General features: G+C 41.3%; 5 protein-coding genes across 9 annotated transcripts in view; 2 read left to right on the top strand and 3 right to left on the bottom strand.

Moving 5' to 3' along the window:
• The window catches only part of erbb3a (erb-b2 receptor tyrosine kinase 3a), a 110133-nt gene extending 107479 nt beyond the window's left edge, over positions 1–2654 (bottom strand). The window contains exon 1 of one of the 2 annotated variants that reach the window (XM_052077036.1): positions 2030–2654. In XM_052077036.1, the coding sequence (XP_051932996.1) occupies positions 2030–2138 (109 nt within the window). In that variant the 5' untranslated portion in view covers positions 2139–2654. The remainder of the gene's footprint in view (positions 1–2029) is intronic. The other variant, XM_052077035.1, reaches the window with a different exon arrangement.
• fkbp11 (FKBP prolyl isomerase 11) overlaps positions 1–17365 on the top strand; it is a 182013-nt gene extending 164648 nt beyond the window's left edge. Inside the window, exons 1-6 of one of the 2 annotated variants that reach the window (XM_052077046.1) lie at positions 13939–14292; positions 14375–14437; positions 15746–15833; positions 15948–15981; positions 16113–16183; positions 16686–17365. In XM_052077046.1, the coding sequence (XP_051933006.1) occupies positions 14188–14292; positions 14375–14437; positions 15746–15833; positions 15948–15981; positions 16113–16183; positions 16686–16894 (570 nt within the window). In that variant the 5' untranslated portion in view covers positions 13939–14187 and the 3' untranslated portion in view covers positions 16895–17365. Of the gene's footprint in view, positions 1–13938; positions 14293–14373; positions 14438–15745; positions 15834–15947; positions 15982–16112; positions 16184–16685 lie in introns of those variants that run through there. The other variant, XM_052077047.1, reaches the window with a different exon arrangement.
• On the bottom strand, positions 6439–12766 carry arf3b (ADP-ribosylation factor 3b). Of its 2 annotated transcripts, none has more exons than XM_052077048.1 (5): positions 12668–12766; positions 9576–9791; positions 9378–9488; positions 9177–9301; positions 6439–8650 (listed from the first exon to the last, which is right to left on the bottom strand). In XM_052077048.1, the coding sequence occupies exons 2-5, from the start codon at positions 9721–9723 to the stop codon at positions 8489–8491; spliced, it is 546 nt and encodes a 181-aa protein (XP_051933008.1). In that variant the 5' UTR covers positions 9724–9791; positions 12668–12766; the 3' UTR covers positions 6439–8488. The 2 variants fall into 2 exon arrangements, with proteins under 2 accessions (XP_051933008.1, XP_051933009.1); XM_052077049.1 differs by having other exon boundaries at positions 12723–12743.
• Positions 17366–18059: 694 nt separating the features above from the next.
• LOC127608221 (40S ribosomal protein S26) lies at positions 18060–19313 on the top strand. Its single transcript, XM_052077207.1, has 4 exons — positions 18060–18200; positions 18767–18944; positions 19031–19161; positions 19235–19313. Exons 1-4 carry the CDS (start codon positions 18075–18077, stop codon positions 19268–19270), a joined length of 471 nt encoding a protein of 156 aa, XP_051933167.1. The 5' UTR covers positions 18060–18074; the 3' UTR covers positions 19271–19313.
• A 1501-nt stretch (positions 19314–20814) lies between these two features.
• LOC127608214 (zinc finger protein Eos-like) lies at positions 20815–26243 on the bottom strand. 2 transcript variants are annotated; one of them, XM_052077199.1, is made up of 8 exons: positions 26111–26242; positions 25264–25322; positions 25078–25182; positions 24760–24996; positions 24322–24489; positions 24026–24175; positions 22939–23070; positions 20815–22277 (listed from the first exon to the last, which is right to left on the bottom strand). In XM_052077199.1, exons 2-8 carry the CDS (start codon positions 25301–25303, stop codon positions 21448–21450), a joined length of 1662 nt encoding a protein of 553 aa, XP_051933159.1. In that variant the 5' UTR covers positions 25304–25322; positions 26111–26242; the 3' UTR covers positions 20815–21447. The 2 variants fall into 2 exon arrangements, with proteins under 2 accessions (XP_051933159.1, XP_051933160.1); XM_052077200.1 differs by lacking the exon at positions 22939–23070 and having other exon boundaries at positions 26111–26243.
• Positions 26244–26319: the final 76 nt, after the last annotated feature.

Below are 26319 nucleotides of genomic sequence, written 5' to 3' on the forward strand. Positions count from 1 at the left end.
TCTTCGAACAAGCTAACACGGAAAAGTTGAGATGAAAACCGAGAACCTCGGAACCTACTAACCACGAGGTCACTGTGCTGTCATAAAGCAAGATATGAGAAATAAAACAAACTGCCTTCTCGTAAATACTTTTGCCAGCTTCATACACAGGTTCAAAACATCCATCCATCCATTTTCTGACACGCTTTATCCTCACAAGGTTGGCGGGGGTGCTGGAGCCTAGCCCAGTCGTCTTCGGGCAGTAGGCGGGGGACACCCTGAACCGGTTGCCAACTAATCACAGGGCACACAGAGACGAACAACCATCCGCGCTCACACTCACACCTGGGGACAATTTGGAGTGTTCAATCAGCCTGTCATGCATGTTTTTGGAATATGGGAGGAAACCAGAGTACCCGGAGAAAAAACACAGAGGCAGGGGGAGAACTTGCAAACTCCACACAGGAAGGCCGGAGCTGGAATCGAACCCGGTACCTCTGCACTGTGAGGTCAATGTGCTAAGCACTCAAACAGCGGGCCACCAGGTTCAAAACAGTGATAATTAAAAAAAAAAAAAAAGTCTTTCACAGCAGGCCTGTTTACTGCACAGTAAATTCCAGTTCAACAACAGACCAAGAGAACTGTGGCCTCAACGACATTAACCTTCAGATGTATTTAAATGATGTGAGTTCCTCTGAGGTCATTGTTTTTTTCTAAACACGAAGGGGAGGTCACACGCGAGAGGCATTGTTGTTGTTCCTTGACATTTGAACATCAGCTACCACATTCTGATGATGAGATGATGAATGTTGTTTTGACCACATTGTTTTTCTCAGTCCCGGCACTGTTGTCTGAAGCAGCAGATGACAGTCACAAGTAGGTGGGGTCAAAGTTCACAGAGTCTCTCTTGGATTCAAATCACAACAACACTCTCAGTGGTGTTGACGTATCGCGGGGCTGATTTGGTGTGATACAATGTATCACCTGTGCCATCTGAGTATGTTGTGATTTCTTTGTAGAGCAAGTGACAGTAAGTTCGAAAGTGTCAAGTGAGAAACAAATAGATATTTTAAAGTTGTCGCTAAACACAGAAATGATGGCATTCGGTTCTTTATCTTGTTCAATAGCAATAAACTTGAAGTCTAGTCTAGTCTACTAAAGTCTAATCGCAAAAAATATTCATATAATTTATTATATCACACATTCTAGAAATGTTGATTCATTTATTTTTTTATATTAAAATGAAAAATGAATGTCAACAGAAAAAATAGCAATATAAAAGGAAAGTCATGTTTCTTTTATATCTTCTGTTCGATCTATCTAGCTAGCGATTATTGTGAAAAACAATTGTAAATAGCACTGCAATTTATCCATTTTGTATTTATATTGCACTTAATTGAACGGTGTTTATTTGTTTTTTCTTCTTTCTTCTTTCTACCCACATTCTTGCTGCTGGAGGCTGTAAATTTCCCCAGTGTGGGACAAATAAAGGATATCTTATCTAGCTAGCGAGCTAGCTAGTAATCTGTTACCTGGCCTATTACTCAAATTGTTCCACAAATGTATGAAATGAATGCAAATTGTTTTCATTCCCAAGGTGTTGAAACTAAAACAAAACATGGAGAACCGCTGTGCATTTTCGGAGTGTGTTGAAATGAGTTGAGCAACTCTATGCGTGTTTCAGAATCTTGAAAGAGTGACAGGTGAGATAAGCGTCGCCCCACAGAGTTGTGGGAGAGGTGCAGGTGACTCATTGCAAACAGGTTTTGAAATTTGCAGAGCAGGTTGTGATTGTGTGGCAGGACAGGTGTCCGCCCCTCCGCCCCCCAACTGCCCCCCCGCCCAGACAAAGTACATCACATCACAAAGCTAATATACGACAAAAACCTAAACTTGGTTATCTGCTGACTACTTGTGTGCTTGTGTGTGTGTGTGTGTGTGTGTGTGTGTGTGTGTGTGTGTGTGTGTGTGTGTGTGTGTGTGTGTGTGTGCGTGTGTGTGTGTGCGTGCATGTGTGTGTGTGTGTGTGTGTGTGTGTGTTCGACCTTACCTCCTTGTGTCTGGGCACTGCAGAGTTGCAGAACTAAGCAGGGCTGCAGCAAGAGCAGCAGGACACGCCGCACCTGTTGGCCCTTCCTCACAAGCGTGGTCATCCTCATTCAAAACGTCTCGGCGTTCCGAAGCAGCATTACCATCCCATGAAACAAAAAGGCCCCAAAAGTTCATTTAGCGTATCAACAGAAGTAGATCCCGTCACGATGATAGTAGATCCCGTCACAACTACTAGATCCAGCCCGAATCGTGCTGTCTCCAGCTCATAGTGTGAAGTGGAAATGAGTGCAGCAGTGATTGGAGCTTCGCTGGAGGCCAATCACAGACTGGAGTGCCTTTTTACTCCCTTGCTCTGATTTGAATGGGAGGGACCAGTGTGAACAAAGCACACACACACACGTAGGCACACAACAGCTTGCAAAACTGGAAACCTTGTAAACACCTTGGAGGACACGAATGAATTGAACAGGAGTGGAACATTTGAATGTTGTGCATCAGAAATTGTTGGTTCAAAACATCCATCCATCCATTTTCTGATCTGCTTTATCCTCACAAGGGTAGCGGGGGGTGCTGGAGCCCATCCCAGCCGTCTCCGGGCAGTAGTCGGGGGACACCCTGAACCGGTTGCCAGCCAATCGCAGGGCACACAGAGAGGAACGACCATCCGCACTCACCCCTTGGGATAATGTAGAGTGTTCCATTGACCTGCGAGGCATGTTTTTGGAATGTGGGAAGACACCGGAGTACCCGGAGAAAAGCCAAGCAGGCACGGGGAGAACATGCAAACTATACACAGGAACGCCGGAGCCAGAATCAAACCCAGCATCTCTGCACTGTGAGGTGGATGTGGTAACTACAGTATTTGTACTGATTTGATTCATTTGTATATTAGTATTATTGTTACCTCCCACTTGTCAAAACCATATCCTATAAATGGAAATTTGAAACACAACTGGCAGGCCATTACTTTTAATCTTGCATTTACTAAAACTAATACTAAACTAAAATGACCTGCCTACATTTGAAGTTACCAAATTTTCTCATTTTGAATGTGGTCAATGACATGTGAGACACGTTTTACAAAACACTCAACCAGCAACAACACAAGCTACTGGTCATTTTTGAACGGGCTATTGTCACAATTTCATATCACAATTCAACAGTTGGCGGCCTGGTAGTCAAGTGGTTAGCATGTCGACTTCACAATGCAGAGGCGCTGGTTTCAATTCCAATTCTGGCCTTCCTGTGAGGAGTTTGCATGTTTTCCCCATGCCTGCGTGGGTTTTCTCCGGGTCCGGCGGTTTCCTCCCACATTCCAAAAACATGCATGACAGGCTCAAAATTGTCCGGAGGTGTGAGTGTGGGCGCCAATAGTTTTCGTTTCTGTGTGCCCTGCGATTGGCTGGCAACCGGTTCAGGGTGTCCCCCACCTACTGCCTGAAGACAGCTCGGACCCTCCAGCACCCCCTGCAACCCTAATGAGGATCAAGTGGTTGGGAAAATGAATGAATGAATTCAACAGTCAGTCTGTTTGTTTGGAGCAGATGATGTGTGACGTGTGTTGTAGTCCCCCAAAAAGACAAAGGTCATTACAATTATCATAAAAGTTGCAATTAAAAAGGGTTTGGTTTTCTATTCTGGCTTTGTCATAGATGACTAACAATGACACACACACAGAAGTGTCACGGTACCGGTCATCTTGAGAGGCGCCACACGCCGTGCAAACCGCAGCAAGTCGACGGTGTGCTTCTATTTCATTTAACAGTGGTTTAAAACTTAATACACGGGGAAATTCCTGTCATGCGGCGTCACAGAATGCTGTATTGTCGAGTTTGTTGTTTGATCGGCTCCGTCACATCGGGTTAGCGAGCCTTTATCACACAACACTGAAAGGCAAAAGTGAAAAATCACAATCACCGAGTGTGTGTATACATAATAACTCACAACTAGCAACCAGCTCATAATCTTTATTTAAGGTGCTTTGGTTGGACTTTGAACCTTCCACTCCTTCACACAGATGGCCTCAAGATTACTTGGGAGTGCTCTGTGACTTCACCTCCTTGCACTTCGACAGTCTAAGGCACTGGCTCGTGTTGGCATACATAGCACTCTGAGAGGACAAATTTCAGCATAATAACACGTCACTGCTTTCAATGATAATTGTGGCTTGAAGCAATCCAAAGTGTTGAAAGGTCTGAAAATATACAAAGCCACAGGTACCGAACTGTGAATATGCAAGAATTGAGTGTAGGTTTGTGGTGTAATATCACCAATCAATGCTAGATGGCAGACATGTCACAGTTGGGCTTAGACTGGGTCTAATACTGCCCCTTTTTTTAACGTGAGCCGGCCTAATATTTTTTTGCAGATTTGGTATGACACGCAGGAAAAGCGGGGCAGCATGGCTCCGTGGTAGAGTGGTTGACGGTGGGAATCATGTCAAGTGTCCTTGAGGAAGATACTGAACCACCAGTTCTCCTGATCCTGTGTCATCATGAGGTGAATGAAGTAACAGTGTAAAGCGATTTGAGTACCCGAGGTAGAAAAGTGCTATATAAGTGACAGCCCATTTAGCATAGTACCTCAATAATATTACATTTTTGAGTGTGTTTATTTTGGTGGTGGTGGTGGTGGGGGGGGGGGGGGGGGTGTTATACTTAATGTTAGTTTCTTGTTCAACAGTTTTGTGCCATCCGTGAATTGTAATTTTTCAACATGCACAATGCATGTAGTGAGTGATATATCACTTTAAAGACATACTGTATTTGGTTTATGGTGTCCCCGGTCATACTGGTAGTCCGCTGAATTGTGAGGACAAAAGCGTACTACTGTAGTACAAAAACAATTTCTTCCTGAACTCCGTAACCTTCATGTCATGCTTGTTGTTTTGCCATCTCGAAAGGTGCTGCAAACGAGGTGCTGCCGTGAGAGAGGGCGAGCCAGCCAAACTGCTTTGTGGAAACCCGCTCTGCCTGAAGATCCAGTCTCTTGTTGTTCTTCTTGCTTCATAACAGCTCGCTCTCACTCAAACAATATTTCTTTATCTTTTCTCATCTTTAACACAAAATGAAACAGGGGACCGAAATCTGTTAGGGGGCCAAAATATGTTTCCGTATGCCCACCCGTTCAGTCCAAAAGTAGAAGTGCTCCAGACTAATGGTTAATATTTCACCTCCACAAGGAAGTTATGCTAAAATGCTTTCCCCTCCGCCTACCCCATTTGTCTTTTTAATCAGAGAAAGAAGAGTCTGTTCAGGCAAACACAACAACGAAAGCAAAGCACACACACACAAGGACTTTTTTCCTTTTTTTTATTGACCTACTGATCCCCCAAACATTGAATTACTTGCGAAATGAGTCAACTCTCCCCATATTTTTAACTCAATTTATTGACGCATGAAAAAAAAAACGATAAAAAAAATGAAGAAAAATATTACATTTAAAATTGAATGAAAAAAATCAGTTACGTGCAATAACGGTACTGACTATGTCAACGTTCGTACTGATTTTAATGTAATTTGTCACGGTTTGTTTGGTCTGTACAAAAAACAATGTCATGGTGTTTCAGATTTTTAAAAAAAACAAGCATACGTTTTGAGAAACGGCTGGCCTGTTTGACTCTATTATCATGATGCTTTATGTGATCGTCTATTGTCTTTCATCTTCAACTTAAGATCTCTTTCAAATTTTGGAGACCCTAATAATGTGAGAGGCGGTTTAACGGCTCTTGAATTTGAATCATTCTTCAATCATTTAAAAACGTTACAGTCCAAATTCTTACATATAATTGTATGCTTTTCATTAGACAGCTAGTATGTATCTTATCTCTTTTTTGGATGAGAAATTGATCCATCATAAGACTTACATTTTTTTAAATGATTGTATTTATTGTTTCAGTATTTGAAACTAAATTCAAATCGCTCTAGTAATAATAAGAACATGGAAAAGAATTATACAGTACACAGTATGTACGTTTATAGCTCAGTTATTGGTGTTTTGTTAGACTGCCCCCTATGGGCAGGAGTCTGTCACAGTAACGAAATGGTGTACAGTACAGAGAGTCACAGAGGGATATACTTGCTTGTAGTTTTCCAAAGCGTGATTGCCAAAACATAAACTACACGTTGCTACTCTGCTAAGAATGATGCATGGGGATAACACGAATCAACCATCAACAATTCAGTTGAATCACTCTGCTCCAAGTTCAAATTGCGATCATAAAACCTTTACATTAGTCATGAGCAAGGTTTAATCTGTATTTGAATTTCTTAACATCCTAAATCATCGTGTACAAATAGTCAAAGGTGACCATTAATATAATTGTGAAGCCAGTACAGGATTCTATTGGCTCTCATTTGTCCCAAAAGTGTACATGTCAATTGCACAAGTAACATGAGTCCAAACTGATGAGACTGGTCCTACAGAAAATGGGTTTATTTGCGATACAGCAGGAAGTGATCATCACATACTGTAGATGTCTGGTCTCCATGCATTCAGCACTGAAACATGGTCGTCGTCTATGTGTGTAACTAGAACGGTACAGAATGAATACCAGGGTTCTTCATTTTTTGCATTCATTTTACTGATGTGGTCACATGTTAATGTTTTTTTTGTTGTTGTTTTTTTAAATACACCCGCCACCCCATCACCCTAACAAATAAGACCTACCACTAAATATGGATCAAGTATACAGGCAAAACAGAAGCTACAGCAAGACAAACCTTCGCCTAACCATCTCAAACTACAGTGCACAAACCTGTTTTTGACAGCGTAAGAGAAAAAATCATAATCAATACATTATTCCTGATAAATATTCAGAAGCAAAAAGATCAACTCAATTTTAGCCGCCACTACATATAAGGCCACGAAACCCAAATGATCAAACTTGAACATGGAATAGATGCACAGATACACATAACAGTAGTTAGTTGTCATGTACGGCACAGACAAAATCTTTTTCAGATTACGAGACAAAAGCCTGCTGGTATCGGTCGTTTGCTCGTGCCCACATTTTCATCCGCTTTACCCTTCTTTCTTTCCTGTCCTGACACATCAGCTAAATAAATGACTTTGTGTAAAATAAATATACTGTACTTAACTGCCTTTTCTACAGCTACACCTAATATTCACATTCAGTAAACAAAGTTATGAGGTTGCAATGACGGAACCTTTCCCACCAATCAGAACGACGACAAGAACAACGACATGTTTTGATACAAGGAGAGTTTTTCAGCATTCCCGCCTTGTGCGACGACAATGTATTCATCTTGTACCAGATGGAATACACACAAATCAGAATGGGGAGATGATGAATCAGCAGGTGGAAAGCAGTTTTGAGTATTTATGATATATCCTTCGATATTCGATGTACTAGTACGCTCTCTGTCCTCACAAGTCAGAAAATTCAGTCTTAACTTTGTCTTACTCAGTAACTTTGTCTTACTCGTCACGTTTTTTCCACTTTTTTATATTTCTGCATACTTGTTGGCCACTTTTGGCATACAAGTAGGATAACTACATGTCACTAGTCAGGTAAAACTGCATTAGTTGGTACCTGTACACTATTAGACGAATTGTATGTTTTGTGAGCTTAAAATGTCAAGGCAACAAACTTTGATAACATTTGAACTTGCAAACAAAATATTTGAAGCTTTGCTAATGTGACAATTGCCTCCCGCGCATTTTCAACAAAGATATAAAAGTTTACACAACTAATTGTCCCTTTTACTGTCCCCTAACTTAAAGATTTAATTTTAATCATCAAGGTTAATTTATATTTTAAAGTTGTTCCAATTACTCTTTGAGTCCCCAAAAATACAAGCTGGATTTCTTTAACAGTGTGGTTATCGCCCAGTTGTCCAGTTACTGGAAATATGTATTTATGCTGCTAGTATACCAAAGTCCTTCTTGTAAAATATCCTTCTTTGATCACCCAAAGGGAAATTTCAGCAAAATAAAAATTAAATTAACATCAATATTATTGGAAATAACTTTTTTCCTTTTGAATAAAACTAAATTAAAACCAGTCAGCATACAAGAGTGTGGACAAAGTGCGTACTAATACACGGACCTTAAGATGGAATTCAAATAAAATGCTCACACAGCTTCCCATATTGGTTTGTCATTGTCCGACATGGCTCACGGGGAGAGGTGAAACAAGATGACTGAGCAAAACAAACACCAGTCAAACTCTCCGCAGCGGTGGAGTCACATGACCCAATAACCTGACAGTCAGTACACTGCACCAAAAGACAAGGAGATGGAAACACAAAAAGCACAGGCCAGAACGATTGTTTACGTTTTGTGTGTGTGCGCATGGTTCAAACTGACAACGCCAGATTGAAAACTTAAGCCTAAAATCTCCTTCAAATTCATCCACCCCAGGCCCGCTGTCCCCAATGAAACGAAAAAAAACAATAAAATTGGACGGTTGTGGCTCGCATACGTTTACCGCCTTCTACTTCTTGTTCTTGAGCTGATTGGCCAGCCAATCGAGGCCCTCGTAGAGGCCGTCGCCGCTGGTTGCGCAGGTCGCTTGGATGTACCAATTACGGTGGCGCAGGGAGTGTAAACCCAACTTGTCTGTGATCTCGGCGGCATTCATGGCGTTCGGCAAGTCCTGAAAAAGAGAAGATTTTGTGAAAAAAAAAAGTGGATTATTGTATCCAATAAGCACTCTTAAATTTTAATAGACAATTGAGGACCACTTTCTGGACTTTTGAATTTGGAAATTCCACGAGAGGCATGAGGTATCTCATCTCAGTTAGCTTAAACTGTATTCAAACTTGGTTCCAAGATTTGACTGAAAGACTGATAAGAGCAACATAAAATAGAAGGATGAAATATCTTAATACACTTACTAGACACATTTTTCGGTACACTATCCCAATGTACCTTTTTTACAAACTGACAGAGGTCAGCATTCAACATGGATTAGTTGTCATAAATCAATGACATGCTGTTTATCATTTGTTTAGAGGTTATTATAGTGCCCAAGGTTGTTTATTGGTACTACAGAGTTCTACGCATTCACTAGTGCTTTATTTATATAAATGCATTTTAATAATACATGTTTTATAAACTACTGTATGATTACATTTCCACAAATCATTTCATTTGTGCTGGTGTATGTGAGTGTTTCCTGCCTGCTTATTGGCAAACACCAGGAGCACTGCATCTCTCAGCTCATCCTCAGCCAGCATCCTCATAAGCTCCTCTCGCGCCTCATTAACACGCTCTCTGTCATTGCTGTCCACCACGAAGATTAAACCTGGGGGTTGATAAAAGAGAAAAACATGAATAGATTCAACTTTTGGGATCATCCTTACCGCATCTGTTCAGCTCACCCTGTGTGTTTTGAAAGTAGTGTCTCCAAAGGGGGCGAATCTTGTCCTGCCCACCCACATCCCACACGGTGAAGCTGATGTTCTTGTACTCCACCGTCTCCACATTAAAGCCTGAGAACAAAGTGTGCCACATGAGGTCATACAACAAATACTGCGCACACGGTGGGCCGCGTTTAATATTGGACAGCCTGCGCATACCAATGGTTGGGATTGTGGTGACTATTTCCCCCAGTTTGAGCTTGTAGAGGATTGTAGTTTTTCCTGCAGCGTCGAGACCCACCATCAGGATCCTCATTTCTTTCTTCCCGATGAGGCTCTTCAACAAATTCCCAAATATGTTCCCCATGATTCAGAGAGGCTTCCAAACGACTCTAGATTATGCAACGTCTCCAGAAAGGGATCCGCTACAAAGGGCTAAATGGGAGAACAAAATGTATATTCATTTACCACAGCATTAGGTACACCTACACAGACGAAAGAGACATACAAATGGGAATTGAGAGGAGAGTGAGGTAGGCAAAATACAGCGAAACCTCCAGAATTTCACCCAGTCTGTGATGCTTTCACTTTTTGCCAAAGTTCCTGGGTCTAATAGTTAAAAAAAAAAAAAAAAATTCACCGTGCTGTCAATGGCAAATATAAGTCTGGTGACTCTTGGCCGCACACCAAACGATTAAGCACTGCGTATTTAGCAGCACTCTACAATTGGAAACCTGCAACCCAACTTTTAAGGCTTCACAAGTTCACATATAATATATTGTAATGTACTTTTTTAACACAATAACATGGTGCGAGTGTCGAGGAAAAGCAGTAGCCCATGAAGGAGAATCAGGCAAGAATAAGGAGAGCGTACCAAGATAAAGAGAGGCTGTTGGTCAGGATCAAAAACCCTATTCACTGCCACTGTGCATTTTGGTGACAGTGACTCTCCACACTTTGCTTTCTAGGCTAAGGTACATTTGAAATAATATGTAAGGGTGTATTGCAAAACACAAAATATATATACTTTATTTTTTATGTTGGATTGGTAGGACTTGGTGGCGCTGCCATGGATACCGGCCAGTTGGATCTAGCTGTCAAGTGAAAATGATATCCCAGTGCCTCAGGGCTCAGGTAACGACCATCGTGGCTCACCCGTTTCCTGAGCCCTTAGGCACTGTGAGGCCTTTTTTGCAAAATTCCTCCTCAAAGGGGGGGGGGGGTATTTTGAGCTTTGTAGAATTAGCATCCGTTCGGTAAAAATCAATTAATATGTATTTGATATTTAAATAATATGATTGCGCATATTGTACTGAGCAGCACAAATCCTTAATAAATTACGGCAAGCTCCATTTCTGCGGTGGGATCAAAAAGTCAAAAAAAGCAACACAACCTTGTAGAGCTCATCCTGAACATGCATTTTGGTTGAGCTCCAAAACGGTATGACTTCTGGACTGTTCCACTTTGGAGGTTCCTCTGTCTTGTTAAAGGAATAACGTTATTACCCCTGTGGCAGTGCCACTGAAGATTTACGATACTTATGTTTTCAAAGGAATGATTGTTGATACATCTCTTGTATTGAACATCGGTAAATTGTGTAATCGACAGTGTTTAAACAAAGAAACACTCATCTTTCAAAACATTCCACATATGCAACCACACACAGGCAAGCTCCACCACTCATCGCCCACAGTGATGGTCATAGTGAGTGGAAGAGAGGACATGTCAGCGCCATAGCTCCAGGCTGCAGAGCAATCTGTTCAGAAGCTTCTTTCTATTTTATCCTCCCTCAAACATTAGCCTGAATGAATGCCCTCATAAACCAACGCTGAGTGTCCTATATTCTCAGGGCTGCCTTGAAAATCTCACATTATAAAAGGCCCATTTGAGCCACAATACAAACTAAAACAGCTTCTTTGGACTGAGGTTGTTCCTCAAAACCATAGATTAAAACCGGTGCGAACAACACAACTGAAAATAAATATTCGAAGAGTAAGTATGTGTTGATTTCATCATACTTTGTAGGTATTTTTGAAATTTGTACTGACACAGTCGAGCCAGTGTTAGAGAACTTCAGGTGGTCCAACACAGTCACATAGTGGCCCCAGGCCACTGTTAATGTATAACCCTGCAATGAACAAGTTAGAGCAGTGATTCTAAAAGTGTAGAATGTGTACTACTAATGGTACGTTGGCTGCCTCGAGTGTTTAGAACTGGGCGATATGACAATAAATATCACGACGATCATGTCACCTTTCACATTTTCATGCCTCTTATTTTTAATGATATTTGTGAAAAGAATATGCAGGATACTTTGCTTCTGTTTACATTGGATAATTTTTTTCATCGCGGCACAACTGGATGCATTTCTCATTTGATACAGGCCTATTTAATGTCTCTTAAAAATAAAATGAGTAAAGGTAGGCAGTCATAGTGTGTGTTATATATATTTCGTTAAGTATACAGAATTTTGGTATATCGTTATCGTGATTTGAACTGGCCTATATCACAATAGAAGATTTTTTTTCCATATCGCCTAATGGCACATGAAAGAATAATGCAGTGAAGTAAAGTTCATAGCAAACAAGGTAATAATTTGCATGTTAAAATAGGTAGCACACTAAATACTAAACTTACAGGGAAAAATAAAACGATATGCATAGAAATAAATTAGAAGTTGATCATTGACAGCCCTGTCCATGGTCCTGAAGGGGCATATTTACTCCAAGATGTAATGTTGTGTTGTTTTAGATTAACATAATTGTTTAATCTCAAACACACACACACACGCACGCACGCACGCACGGACACACGACGGACACACACACACACAGACACACACCAGGTGGTTGCCACCAGCGCCTGATTAAACCAGGGGGTCACATGATAGGAATGCGGTCAGGGTGACCCACGTTAGCCGCGGATGCTACCATCGTTAACATTCCTGCTAACTTGTCGCAAATTAACCCGTGACGTTGCTACCTCTTGTACCTGCGCTGGACCGAGCAAGTCGCCGCTTATTTCGCCATCTCCACAAGAACACGTCCAAATTATGCGCTGTATTACACGACGATAAATCAAGTTGACTGCCGTTTTAATAGCGAATCGATGAGATGTGTTGGTGCTAGCAAGTGTTTCTTTCCACCCCACCCCTCCATTCATCCGCTCTCATCTCATCCACCTCCTCCGCTCCGCGGGCATCCTGCTGTCACAAGGCCATTACACCGACATTCCGGCCAAGAGTGACGGAGAATAAACTCTCCACATCTTCTAAGCGACACGAGGTCAAATAATCAACAGCTGGGACTTACTTTGTCGGATTTTAGTAATCGTCGATGGGTGCCAGTTAGGGTAGTCACTACTTACCTAGCTCGTTTTGATGTCTCGCGAGATTTCCTCGAAAGCAGCGGTCTAATGAGAAAGGATCTCGCGAGAACTTGTGTGACTCAACGGATGATGGAGAGCCCCCAAAAGACGCAAAAGCTTATGGTTAAAACGAGGCCAACGAACTAGCGTTTGTGTTATATTTCAGCTCATTTCACAATGTGTTTTCATCGACTTTTGTACATTCATTCATTTTACTACTAGTTGTTTCGGCGAAATTTGCTTGTGCCCTCATGAGAACCTTGCAGTGATTACAATTAAACAAATACAAACACCATTAATTTTCTACGAATGTCATGCTCACCTGCGAGGGAACATGTATTTTTAAAATATAAAACAAAGCAAGTCGCAAATACCACCACATGATTTTGGGAAAGAGTGTTTTATACATTAAAGAACCTGTAATTACTTTGTATTATATTAATTAAGGGTCACCGACGTTTTAAAACGGAGAGGTACTTTTTGTGTACTGATTAATTCAGTGTTATACACACCTCTAAAATTACAAATTTGCTTAATGTATGCCTTTTATGATGTTATTAATCATGAATTACATTTATTAATGTGAAATCTCATATGTTAATTATCACTCACAATAATTGAGAAACAGATATATATCTCTATGTAATATATCGATGTATCGGCGGGCAGGAGGTGGAGTACACTCTGAACTGATTGCCAGCCAATCGCAGGGCAAACAAAAAAAATGTTAATAGGTAATCAGAACTGTCCACGTTCAGAAAAGGACTTGATCGTGCTGTCCCCTGCAGGCATCTTTGTTTGAAAATGTTTTAGCATGTTGGACCGTTATGACTAAAGTACATTTGAGCTTATAGTAAATGTATTGTTATTCTTAGGGAAATATGTAATTTTAGATGAATAGTAGTATTAGCAAATGTATTGTTGTTTATTTGTCTTTTATTGTTATTCTTTTTGGTGAAAGTTACCATCTGTTGAGCTCTGCATATGAAAAAAAATTGCCTTCCTCTTGGCGCTGGCATATTTATTTGAACGTTCTTTATGTACTGTCCTTAATATAACAAATAAATAAATGCAAAGTGGAGTTATCCCACTTTGGCGTCTTCATTCTCGACTGACCCAGGCATTTTCAGTGTATAGCAAGGCACGGTGGTTGAGAGAGGCTACGTGGCAGGCCTCAAACACCACAGCGCCCCCAGCGTACCCGAGGAGCATCGCGTCCTCTGCTAATGTGCAGATGTGTGATGTTAGCGGAAGGTCTGAGGCGGGCTCGTCCCTATGAGCCAAGCGTCGCGGGGCCAACGTCCACGAGCAGCTGAGGTTGATCTCTGCACGCTTTTTAACACAGCAGCAGCGGAAGCGCGGGCACTTTTCACCTGAGGGCCCAGGCAGACGATTTCGCTCGCGGATTCCACGGAAATAGCTTTTTTACGTCTGCTTTTTTCCCCCCACCCCGCAGAAGTTCACAATGCAGGGCAGCTTTGTTTTGCTGCTGCTTGCAGCTTTCACATTCACGGGGGGACTTGCGCAGGGCGACGAAAATGCAGCCGAGGAGGTGCAGGTGGAGATCTTGGTGAGTGGAAATCTATGCTCCATGCAACATTAACGATGCGTTGAACAAAATCAACACTAACTGTCAACTATTTCGCCCCAAGCTGAAACCCGAAACTTGCTCCGTACTCTCCACAATGGGAGACACGTTGCAGATCCACTATACGGTAAGACAATCAAAAGCATTGCACGATTCACAATCAACACCATTCCAGCCAAATATCCTTTCTACCGTGTATTTAGTGCGTCAACAAACCCTCGGCAATGCGATGGCGGTCGACTGCTGTTGTGTGGCGTGAGAGTGTGGTGGCCCTTGTGTGCAACACGTCAGCAATAACACGAGAGCAGCTCATCCACGCGTTCAGATTGCCAGGCTGGCTCTCTGACTGCTCTGCTGCACGCACACACACACGTACACACACACATACAAACCTGACACGCACGCTCAGTGTTAATCGGCACCGTTACACTAATACAGTCAACAATACGTTATGTCGATATTCATCAATCATCAGACTGCATTCATTCATTCTCTATACTGTACAGACTGGTGGATCAGTTTAGAGATTTCCCAGTGCAGTGTTTCCTTTCTAACATTTTGGCAGCCATTCACGCCTAATGATAATTGTAAATTACGAACGTCCGTTATCTTACTGCTAACAGAAAATAGGAAATCTTATATGGAGATGACAAAACTAGTATCGATATTACAGTAGTTATAAATCTTTAAACATCCTACAATTGATTGCGACCTGCAAACAGCACATACATGCTCATATAAATATATTATTTATCCTCTCCCAAAAAATTTAAACAATTGTATTACTGCAGTTTATTTGAATTTTTTTTTGTGTGTGTTTCATCATCAAACTGACCTGTAGTATGTTTCTATGTATTATATCTTCCCCTAGTGGCTGAAGCTTGCAATCCAGAAGGAGGAGAACAATGAATGAACACCATTTTGTTGGTGTTTTGGGGTGGCTGAAATGGATAAATGGCATTTCCATTCATTTCAATGGGGAAAGATGATTTTAGATAAATGTGTTTTTAGTAACGAGAGTGGTCACAAAACAAAAGCATCACTGTACTGTATTTGTAACTGTTGGCCTCCACTCTAGACACTGTATCCAAAATTATCCATCCATGTGGAGCCACCATGATATTCTGTAATAATGTAACCAGCAAGGTAGCTTGATAACAATACGTGTTAACGTTCACAGCAAAGTGGGGAAACTTTTTCCTACAGGGGCCATTTCATCTCTTCCCGTGGGGCAGGGCTATACTAAAGTCATATGTGTTACTACTATATATTATGGAACATCCGTGGGTTAAATTTGTGGGGGGATTTTCTTTAACATTCCACTGAGATTTGTTTTTAATCAAATCTCAGTGGATCAAATGCACCATTGTTGTAAAGGAAATTGCACCGAGGTAGTAATCATGAAGCGGTAACAATTTATACTTCTGTTTACTAGGGTAAACTGATGGATGGCAAAGTTATCGACTCCTCACTGTCCCGGGACCCTCTTGTTGTCGAGTTAGGAAAGAGGACAGTCATTTCTGGTTGGTTCAGAGCTAAATTTATTGATTTGGGTGCATTGAAACACATTTCTTCCGGAAATGAATACACTCACGTTGGGGATTTAATTTTGCCTTTTGTTTGTTATTTCCTCTCAGGTCTGGAACAAAGCTTGATCGGCGTGTGTGAAGGGTTAGTTTAAAAAAAAAAACAGCAACAAAGTTGTGCTGAAAACTTAATAATGTTCAGATGCCCTAATGTTGGACTCTGTAAAGTACATACTTAGTTTATACTTATTTTGCTGCTTTGCCACTCTCTTCCAGGCAAAAAATTAAAGCCACAATTCCCTCTCACCTTGCCTATGGGAAAAAAGGTTACCCTCCTACGATTCCAGGTAGAGAACACAAAACACATGCATTTTTGTCAATGGGATTCTGTTCAATCAGAATCAGAATCATCTTTATTGGCCAAGTATGTAGAACACACAAGGAATTTGTCTCCGGTATAACACGCTGCACTAGTATCATCGTAAACAACAAAATCATTTAACCATTTTAGAGTATACCAGTAGTTTTGTAGTACCATTTTGTGGTGCAAGAAGAGTGACTATGTCAGTGACTGTTTAAGGAGTTAATGGCTAGAGGGAAGAAGCTGTTTAAGTGTCTACTGGATTTGGTGCGCATGGATCTGTAGCGTCTGCCTGAGGGGAGTGGCTGAAAAATGCTATATGTGTTGTTTTGTAAAAAGAAACTTTGTTTGTTTTTTATGTGTTTGGGGATTATGTGAGGCTTTTCAGAGGCACATTTTTGCTTTATTGTTAGCACCCACTGATTGCTCTAATCTCATCATTTGAAACATGCATCTAGGAACAATGTTGCTCTCAATGTGCCCAATAGGCGACGCTTCCCTCGAGTTTGAGGTGGAGGTGATCTCGCTGACACAGCAAACGCCTTGGCAGAAGATGGTGAACGACGTATTCCCCCTTGTGTGTTTGGCACTGGTGCCTACTCTGCTCGGCTTAGTGGGACTCTACCTGTACAACAAGGCCAAAGACCCAAAACCCAGCAAAAAGAAGGCCAAGGACAAGAAGAGCAAGAAGAAATAAGAATGGGAAAATGAACTATTTAAATAAAAAAATTAAAAATGTGTTCTTTGTGTTGATTTTGTAAAACATGCCTTTGTTGTAAATTTATACCTGGAATTGACATATCTTCAATTTAATGGGTGTTGATTGTTCAGTAAGTAGCTTCGGTGACACTGATGTTTACACTGCCTGTAGATGTTGCATCTCTGACAGATTTTCAGCCTCCGTGAGTTTGAATATACCGGTACTGTGTAACGCACCCAAATTACAAAGGGGACATCTCTCAATCCAAGAATTATTGTTGCGTTTTTGGATTGCATGTTTTGAGTAAGAATCTGTCATATTGGTTGACGATTTGTACGCACACAATATACAATTCGGCATTTTTTTTAGACATTGTGTTTTACATTATCCCTTTAACCTTCACATTTTAAGAGTTGTGTCAGCGAAACAATTATCACATGGGGAAAATTAAATCTTTGTTCTTATGAATCCCTCCAGTGTGGGTGTCTTGGTCTTTATTGTTTGTTCTGATTTTAAGAGGATCACATCCTTCAAAGGTGAAAAAAAAATTGATACACTACTATTGAATAGCTTTTTAAAAGCCACAATGCCTATATTTTTAAATGGTACTGTATTTGTTACGAAGTCACAATTTACTCTATTGTTGAATTATTGTTTTGTTTTGCAGTTATCGTTCATGAAAAAAAAGTTGTAAGGTGAACATCCCCTCCGTCAAAGGGAGTAAAACCTGTTTAATTTATTGAATATCACAGTATTAGCCTCACAGTTGTTAATACTTTTCAGACTTTATAGTTAATTTTAAACTCGTGTGTTGGTTGGTTGATATTTATTCCTTTTATATACACTGTATAACATTCAATTGTTGTACAGTAATTGACTCGAGGCCATGCAGTACAGAAATAAATAAAATAAATCTGACATCTCTGCTGTTATTATATTATGTATTTAAAAATTGATTTACGAAATAATTCTTTTCATAAAGCAGTCATGCTGAACTACGGCACTGTTTTTTCTCGAGTTGATATCTGTAATACAGTAATTCAACTACCCGTAGCGACACGCATGCGTACACCGGTAATATCCTTCCGCGACAATAAATTGGTCATTTCATTTTAAACTTAACATAAAATCAAATAAAAAAGATTTTAAAAATAATATTATGTCAGTTACATAAAATATGACGCACAAAATGTATTTCTTTTACTCTAAGAGCAATAATTTGGTGCCCAAGGCAAGGCGGAAATGCACTATTCTGCGCGGTACAACCTCTTCCTGCCCTCTTTCCAGCTTCCCGTGCAACATGGTGAGTTCACTACAGCGGTAGGCGGTTGGTAAAAAGCGAAATAAACCGATGTATTTGTAGGAAAAAAACTCCTCCTTATATATTCGAAGTTAGTAACATCACAACCACCCACCACGATATGTTATATTGCCGTTTAAAGCACATTAAAACATTTAAAAAGGTGTCCGGGCCTAAATGCTAGCGTTTAGCAAGCTAACATACCCTTGCATGTGTTCTCTTAGCGAGCGGTGGATAAAGCTAAATCTTGCGAGATTTAGTGACCTACTAAAGTAGAATTGTCTTAAGCTTTAAAATATCTAAATTATTTTAACAATGTTTATTTATTACAATGTAATCTATCATTTTAGCAGTTTTATATCTGAATTTAGAGCGTGGTTGCTGCCATGAGGCAAAATCAGTCATGTTGATATGTCACAGTAGCAATTATATATAATAGACGTGACGGTAGATGTTAAATGTATACGGTTAAACTGTTCAATGGTTTTATGAGTCAACCGTCTTATGTGTCCTGAATAACCATAGTTGCACCGCAAAATAAATCTAAATGTTTATATTTTGCATTTCAGACCAAGAAGAGAAGGAACAACGGTCGTGCCAAGAAGGGCCGCGGGCACGTGCAGCCCATCCGCTGCACCAACTGTGCCCGCTGCGTCCCCAAGGACAAGGCCATCAAGAAATTTGTCATCAGGAACATTGTGGAGGCTGCAGCCGTGAGAGACATCTCAGAGGCCAGTGTCTTTGATTGTAAGTGCAGTTTCTTGTCCGTATCAAGAGCAGCAATACACATTCCACTGCTTATGTTCTTTTCCCAACCACCCTCTCCTGTGTAGCATATGTTCTGCCCAAGCTCTATGTGAAGCTGCACTACTGTGTCAGCTGCGCCATCCACAGTAAGGTGGTGAGGAACCGCTCCTGTGAGGCCAGGAAAGACCGCACACCGCCACCCAGGTTCAGGCCCAATGTAAGGAACTGCTAAAAAGAAATGTTTCTCACACGTTGCAATCGCCACATCTAACTTTTTTTGTTTGTTATAGGCTGGTGCACCGAGAGCTCCTGCAAAGCCCATGTAAATGACATGCTTTACATATGAGGAATAAAAATCTTCACAAAGTCTTCCCAAGTTGTTGATTGAATGTATGATCTCTCATTTACTCACAAGACAAGAAAATAGTTGACTTTTTATTTGGAGTAAATCCTTACAGTACAAAACTTACAGTAGTTAAGATCAAAGTAGTGAAATGCATAACTGTTGTCAACATTTAAGAGTTTGCATTAATTTAAAGCGATTTCAGGTTATTTACAGGAGGTGAGAGACTTGCAAAAACATCAGCGTTTGAAAAATCACATTTAATGTGGTGTATTTGTGAGCTGAGGATTGGTAGCACATGCATCAGGGTCTGAAGCATAATTAAGTTGAGGGTTGTACAATTACACCATTCCCACTGAAGGCAAAGGGGATATCCAATACTGATAATAAAAAATTTGAGTAACGATGGGTGCTTTTTGAAAATGATATTTTGATACTTAAAGCCAACAAAGATTTCACGTCTGCAGGGAGTTTTCTTTGGATCTTAGCAGCAGCATTGTATCCTACGGGCATCTGGAAATCAAAAGTAAAATGGTCCTAGCAAGGGGAAAGCTGGTGGTGAGCATTTCACAAAGCTGGCCTGTTGTAGCACACGGTGAATAGTTGCAGAACACTAGAATGAAGGCACAATATGAAAAGTACTACATACAGGAAGCAAACCAGCATAAGGTACTCATGGGCCCTTTCCATTAGTTACACAAGCAGGGTACCTTTTTTTTAAATACCAAAAACACATTTCTCTGTACAACAGTGATCACTTTCATGTAAGGTAAGCTAACTTTCATGAAAAAATGACCGATAGTGGAGCCTTAATCTGTCTTGCGTTTAGAATTGTGCTTTACCGCTACGCAATCATGTCTTATAATTAATAGACAAATACCACCAAACACTTCTCACAATGTAGCGACAAAATATGCTCTGCTCTTTGGAATCAATCACAAGCGCTATTTCTTTTCATTCTTTACATAATTTTCAGCATTATGGGGTAACTGTAAAAGGTTCAGAAAATTACCTACACAATTTGATCATGTTTCAGGCAGGTTCTTAAACAGTTGTTGATTCTGTCATCATTTCTTGGCTTATGCTTAATGTTTTGCAAATTATAGCTTGAGAGTTGCAAGAACAGTCAGAGCCCACCCCCCACCCCCCAAAAAATGCCATCCATATCCAATCTTTGAACACGTAATGCCTAAACTGCCATAGTTTACATTTCCGTTGATAAAAGCTGGAAGTCTTTGCTCTTGTGTAGATCTATATTTATAATTCCTGTCTGTGTATGCACAAATTACACAATTCTTGAGATCTTAAATTCTTTGGTAACTCATTCCAAAATGAATTCGTATGTTTGAGGACATGATTGCTTTAACTCTAGTAATTAAATTTCACGATGAGGGAAGGCACAATACAAACCAATGAGAGCAAGTTGTAACTGCATTTACATTATTTCTTGACATAAGATCACTTCTCCCACTTGAGCGGCAGTGATGTATTTTCCTCATATTTTGAGAGAAATGTGCAGCTTGTGAATGTAGTCTATAAAACAGTTTAATATGATCATGATTTTCTGGCAAGTATCAGTGCAACAGAAGCAGTTATAGAACAAATTTGAAAAAAAAAACACAGATAGGTAACGCTCACAAGTCGTCCAAGTAAAGGCCTCCATTGTTCACTGGCCTTCACACGGTCTACCGATTTCCAGAAAACTAACAATATCTCACATACGTACACTCAGTTCAATCAGCCTACCACTTGACACAAAACAAAAAGTGCATTTATGATTCACAGACCACTTTCTAAACATCTCGTGAACTTTGACCTGGCTCTTTCATTTGGTCTGCACTTAAAACTAGGACATAAAAACGTGATAGTGAATGTTAATGAGAGGTTTTTAAGGGCCGTTTCTTCAAATGAGGCGAGGGTCTTCACATTTGACTTTTTGGGATGAAGAATCTGTTAAAGTGCTCAAGAGTTTTCAGGTCGGATTGGTCAACCACAATATGTGCATTAGGTGGGAATCCTGAATTTGGGCGCAAGGCACATGTGTGGATGGGAAAAAGTGCATGTTCAGAGACATTTTCAAAGTGCATTAGGATAAATAATGGATTTCCTTTGTGCTGTGCAGACCAAACCATGCCAGGCCGAGCTCATCGGGACTGTTCCTCAGTCGAGGATGTGCTCTCCACGGACGATGTGCGAAGAAAACTCGTAGCGATCTTTGCTCCGGTGGCCGCAGATGTTACACTCGAAAGGTTGCCGAAATCCATGGCACCCCATGTGGATGGTAAACATGACGTGGTCCATGAAGAGCACGCGGCAGTGGTCGCATCGGAAGCAGCGCACGGTCCGCCCTTCGCCGTCTACCACTCGCAGAGTCTCCCTTGAGGTGGACGAGGGCGCCGTAGGTGAACTGGGCATTGGGGCGAGGCCCGACGGAGGGGGCGCGTGGTGACTTCCGTCCTCTCTTTTGGTCTCCCGGTCTTTGGCGTGGGCGGGGCTGTGTCCGTCCCAAATTTTGTAGTGCGAAGGAGCCGCCGTGTTGTGGAGATGATGCCCGTTGTTCCTGGTGCTGTTGCACGGCTCGTCCGGCATGCTTTCCGTGTCCGTAGAGTCCTGGCAACCGTTGGTGGGGGAGGCTGCCTGACTGCGACCCACGGGCAGGTCTTCGTGACCCTCCGCCGCTTCCCTTCTCCCCACATTGGCGGGCCCCAGCCCTACACTGGCCCCCATGCAGTCCAGCCTCAGGCCGAGAACGCCCGGCGCATAAGCGGCGCTGTGCATCGATCGGAGTTCGGATAAGCACGAAGGGTGAGTGATGGGGAGATGGAGAGGCTGCAGGGTGTCCGCCATCCCTCCTCCTCCTCCATCACTGCCTGCATACTCTCTTCTAGGAACGCGTAGGCCTTCCAAGTCTCCTGGATGTGTCTCTACATCTTTGTCCAAAGCAGCATTTAGCTCGTACGGTGCATTTCCACTATGTATGTGCTTCTGTCCTGAAATTAGAACATAAAATCCTCCAAGATTGAAATGTGGAACAATAGCATCGTCTCAAAATCCACTTTTCGGATAAAGGCTTTCGGGTGAAACTTCAGGATGATCCCAAAATGCAATGTTTAACTCACTAACCCCTGTACAAAATCATTGTCATTTTGTGATCCTTAAAGAATAAAATTTTAAAAATGCACCTCACTTTCCTGAGAGCTCTAATTTTAGAATTATAGTTAAAAAAATCCCTTCAATATAATGTAAAAAACTTTTCTGCTACACTAATAAATGTCAACACTACATAAGTAAAAACTACTCAACAATTGATGACACCGGTGATACAAAAAGATTACATGAATCAGAAGCGTTGCAAAATATTCTTATGTCAATCCAGATAATCTTTAGTCTCAACGTTCTGTGTGAAATTTTAATTTTGGTGCAGTTTTTTTCCGGAATATCTTTGTTAGAGTCAAGTGGTAAAAATTCTGGTGTGTTTGATTTTCCCGAACTAACTTCAGCAAACTAATTCGAACACCAAAAGTACATCCTGATTTTTGCTTTGAGTCAGCCTTGTGAGCATTGTTCATAAAGTTTGTTTTCTCGTTATTAAGGGATAAACATGAAGCGGCTATTCACTCAGACCTCACCAAACCGAGGCCACATGCTCACCTACAAATTTTTGTGGCATGGATCTTTTGCGTTTGGTGACGCTGCTGGCGAGCCGATCAACAAACATCATCTTGTCTGAGTAGGCATGAAGCGGGGAGTCTGGGATGTACTCCATCTCCCTAATCTCCTCTCCTACAAAACACAGAATATATAACATTTGCTCTGATTACAGATCCTAAATAGTCCAGCTAGATTTTCAAACCAAAGCAAGTATATAACTAAGCAAAATGGAAAAACAGAAGGACGGGTGGATCATTTTGATTATATCACAAATTCACCATCTCTAGAAGTTAGAATACTACATTAAAATAAATCAAAATGGATTTTTCCAAATACAGAAATTAAATAGGAAGAATTGCTTTTGAGTAAAGAGTTTTCCCACTTGTGTAATGACTTCTACTCTAATTTTGAAAAGACCAAGTGCAATACCTGTGAATGCATTTATTTAGGATGCACCATTATCACTTGTTTTGAGACAAAGTACTTGAATACTTGCCAAATCCGAGTACAGATACTTGATATTGCCATTATGCCTCAAAATGGTAGTTAAAATGTGTTTTGTTTTAACCAAATATTCAGAAACAAACTTTTCTTGAACATGGCACAAGTCTCACTCAAATCTTTTTTGGAGAGTAACAACTTGTAAATATTTTTTCAGTTGCTGATGGTAGAGTCGTACACCCCCCCGACTTGTGTGTCTCACTCAGTGACGTTGTGAATGTGGATGGTTGTTTGTCTCTTTTTGTGCCCTGTGACTGACTGGCAAACAGTTCGGGAGTTAGTCCGCCTTTCACCCGAAGTCAGCTGGGGTTTGAAACTCAGGATTTGCTGTACCCTCGATTGTCACCAGAGCATAGTTGAATACGCAGTGAGCTAAAAGTGTTGCAATCCGTTACCTTAAAGAAGCTCCTCACGCATGGCAAAGGCTGCCACAGTATGTACATGGAAAACGTCTGGCTGGTGAAGTGGCATTCATGCATTAGTACGAATATGAGCACTCTACAGTCGATATCGTTGCATCCTCAGTAACTTTTGAGATGCATCTGTAAGAGCGTGCTGTATTGTGACTCAGATGAACCATGCTCACCTGGATGCTGAGCATTATGAGGCTGTTTTGACTCAACAGTCTGTAAGTAGTTGTAGCAGCGTTCAAGGTGCTCCTCCAGAGTGTTCTGTTGCTTGTAGCTGCGACCACAGTAACTGCATTTGTATGGCTTCCCAGCAGTTGGAGAGGATACTAGAGCATAAAGTGGAAGGAGGATATTACCTTTTGCCAAGAGATACATTATTCGGAGTGATTGGGGTGGGGGGAGACTTATTAGGCCTATTTTTGATTGATTTGACAATAAAGATGACCTTGACCTCGACCTAAAAATGTCCTACCGGCATGAGTGCGAAGATGGCCGGTGAGGGCGTCTCTTCTTCTACAGGCATAGCTACACAAAGGACATTTAAAGGGCTTCTCTCCGGAGTGCAGCTTAATGTGACGGAGCAGATTTCCTTTTTGAGTGAAGGAGGCACCACACTGATTACACTGGAATGGCCGCTCACCTGCACAAAGATCAAATTGTTGTGAACTAGAAATCCATAGGTCATAGTTGGAGCTGAACAATTAATCAGAAGATTGAGCAGAATCCCTCAAAGGAATGGGTTCGAGATTCCAATGTAGTTGCTGTACCCAGTGGGAAAATAAGCTAATTTTGCCAATCCTAAAGCAAGTCATATATTGCATGCGTTTCAAATACTTAGACATTCAAAACATGTCAGTTTTGCCAACACAAAACAAATGTTATTTCACATATGAAGCTTTTTTTTTTTTACCTGTGTGACTGCGTTTGTGCACCATGAGAACATTGGGCCCAATGCAGATCATGCCACAGATGTCACACTTCAGCTTCCCACTGGGCAGTCGAATGTTGTCATGATTGGCAAGCTCCCTGTGACCAGGCGGCTCTGTTCCCTGATCCACGCCTCCTTCCTCGATACGTTCCACTCGCTCATCATCGTTATTAGGACCGGGGTCTTCATCACTGTACAACTCGACTTTAATGGAATTTGCTAAAAGAGAGAGGGGAAAAAGGAATCCCATTTTTTTAAACATATAAAAGGAGAATTAAGTGTCCAGTATTTATGACTTACCGCTAAGCGAGCGGTGAGGTGAGGTTTCCTTACTATTTGGAGTGCTTACTGTCGGACCACCAAGGCCCCCAGAAAACTCCTTTTCCATTGAAGAGTCTCCACTAACTGCAAACACAAAAAAAAAACCAATTAAACATACATTGTTACTTATGGTCTGATTTGATGCACAATAAACAAATAGCTGACCTGACATGTAAGACTGGCCATTGCAGTCATCAACATCCATACTAGATTTCGGCCCAGTACTGAAATGAGAATTATGTCCACATCAACTTGTCATTACAAAACCAAACGTGTGCTACTGATGTTACACTTGTTACATCTATAGAACTGGAGAAAATCGCAGTGAGTCAACCCATGACACCGTACTGTTGAATTAGCTTTTAGACATTTAAACACAATACAAATATGTTAAGGATGGCATCCGTTATTAAAGTGGAATTAATCGTACGATTGCTGTAGCGGTGCCAACAGCTACACGAGAGCTAACTCGAACATTAGCGGCTACAGATCAGCTGATCGACTGACTCGCAATTCTCATGACACCACTGACAGAATCATCGAATACTCGTGTGCCATCAATTAGTCTTCAGTTCACATTCTGAACGTTGAAGAATTCATACGCGTCTCCGTAATTTAACAGCTAAATCAGCAGTCGGCCTGGGCAGTTCAAGTTAAGCGAAGCTTGATTGGCGCAAATGTGAAGCCAAAGCAGCTAAAACCAACACGACGACGTTGGTATTTGTTACGCTCGCTCACTGAATATCGCGGTATCAAAGTTAGGTACCGAACGGTGCAATGTCAACGACTGACAAGCGTGATAAGTTCTCAGACTGACAAATGCTACATTTAGCCCGCTCGATGCTAACTACGGCAGCCAGTGTTTCCGAAATGGTTGCTATGGCACCCGCAGCCTCGCCGAATGCTATGAGCAGACAGGTACGGACGAACTACAGAACATGCTCTCCTCGATTCATGTGACGACGTTCGAAAATTTAATGAGTCCACTCCCCGTATATGTGTGGTAAATTACCAATGCCTGGCGAGGGCGACGATTGAGGTTATTCGGTGTTTGCATCTGCTTGTTTGGGTTTACGGCGATGACATGCCCAGCCGGCAGCACTACCTCACACGCCAAAGTACTTCCGGTCACAATTTCGAGTGCGTCATAAATATTGATATTAATTATATCCATACAAACCTCATGACTTTTATTAAGTTATACAATACAATCAATATAGC

The sequence above is a fragment of the Hippocampus zosterae genome, chromosome 9 (genome assembly GCF_025434085.1).
Source record: "Hippocampus zosterae strain Florida chromosome 9, ASM2543408v3, whole genome shotgun sequence".
In the NCBI taxonomy this organism is placed as follows: domain Eukaryota; kingdom Metazoa; phylum Chordata; class Actinopteri; order Syngnathiformes; family Syngnathidae; genus Hippocampus; species Hippocampus zosterae.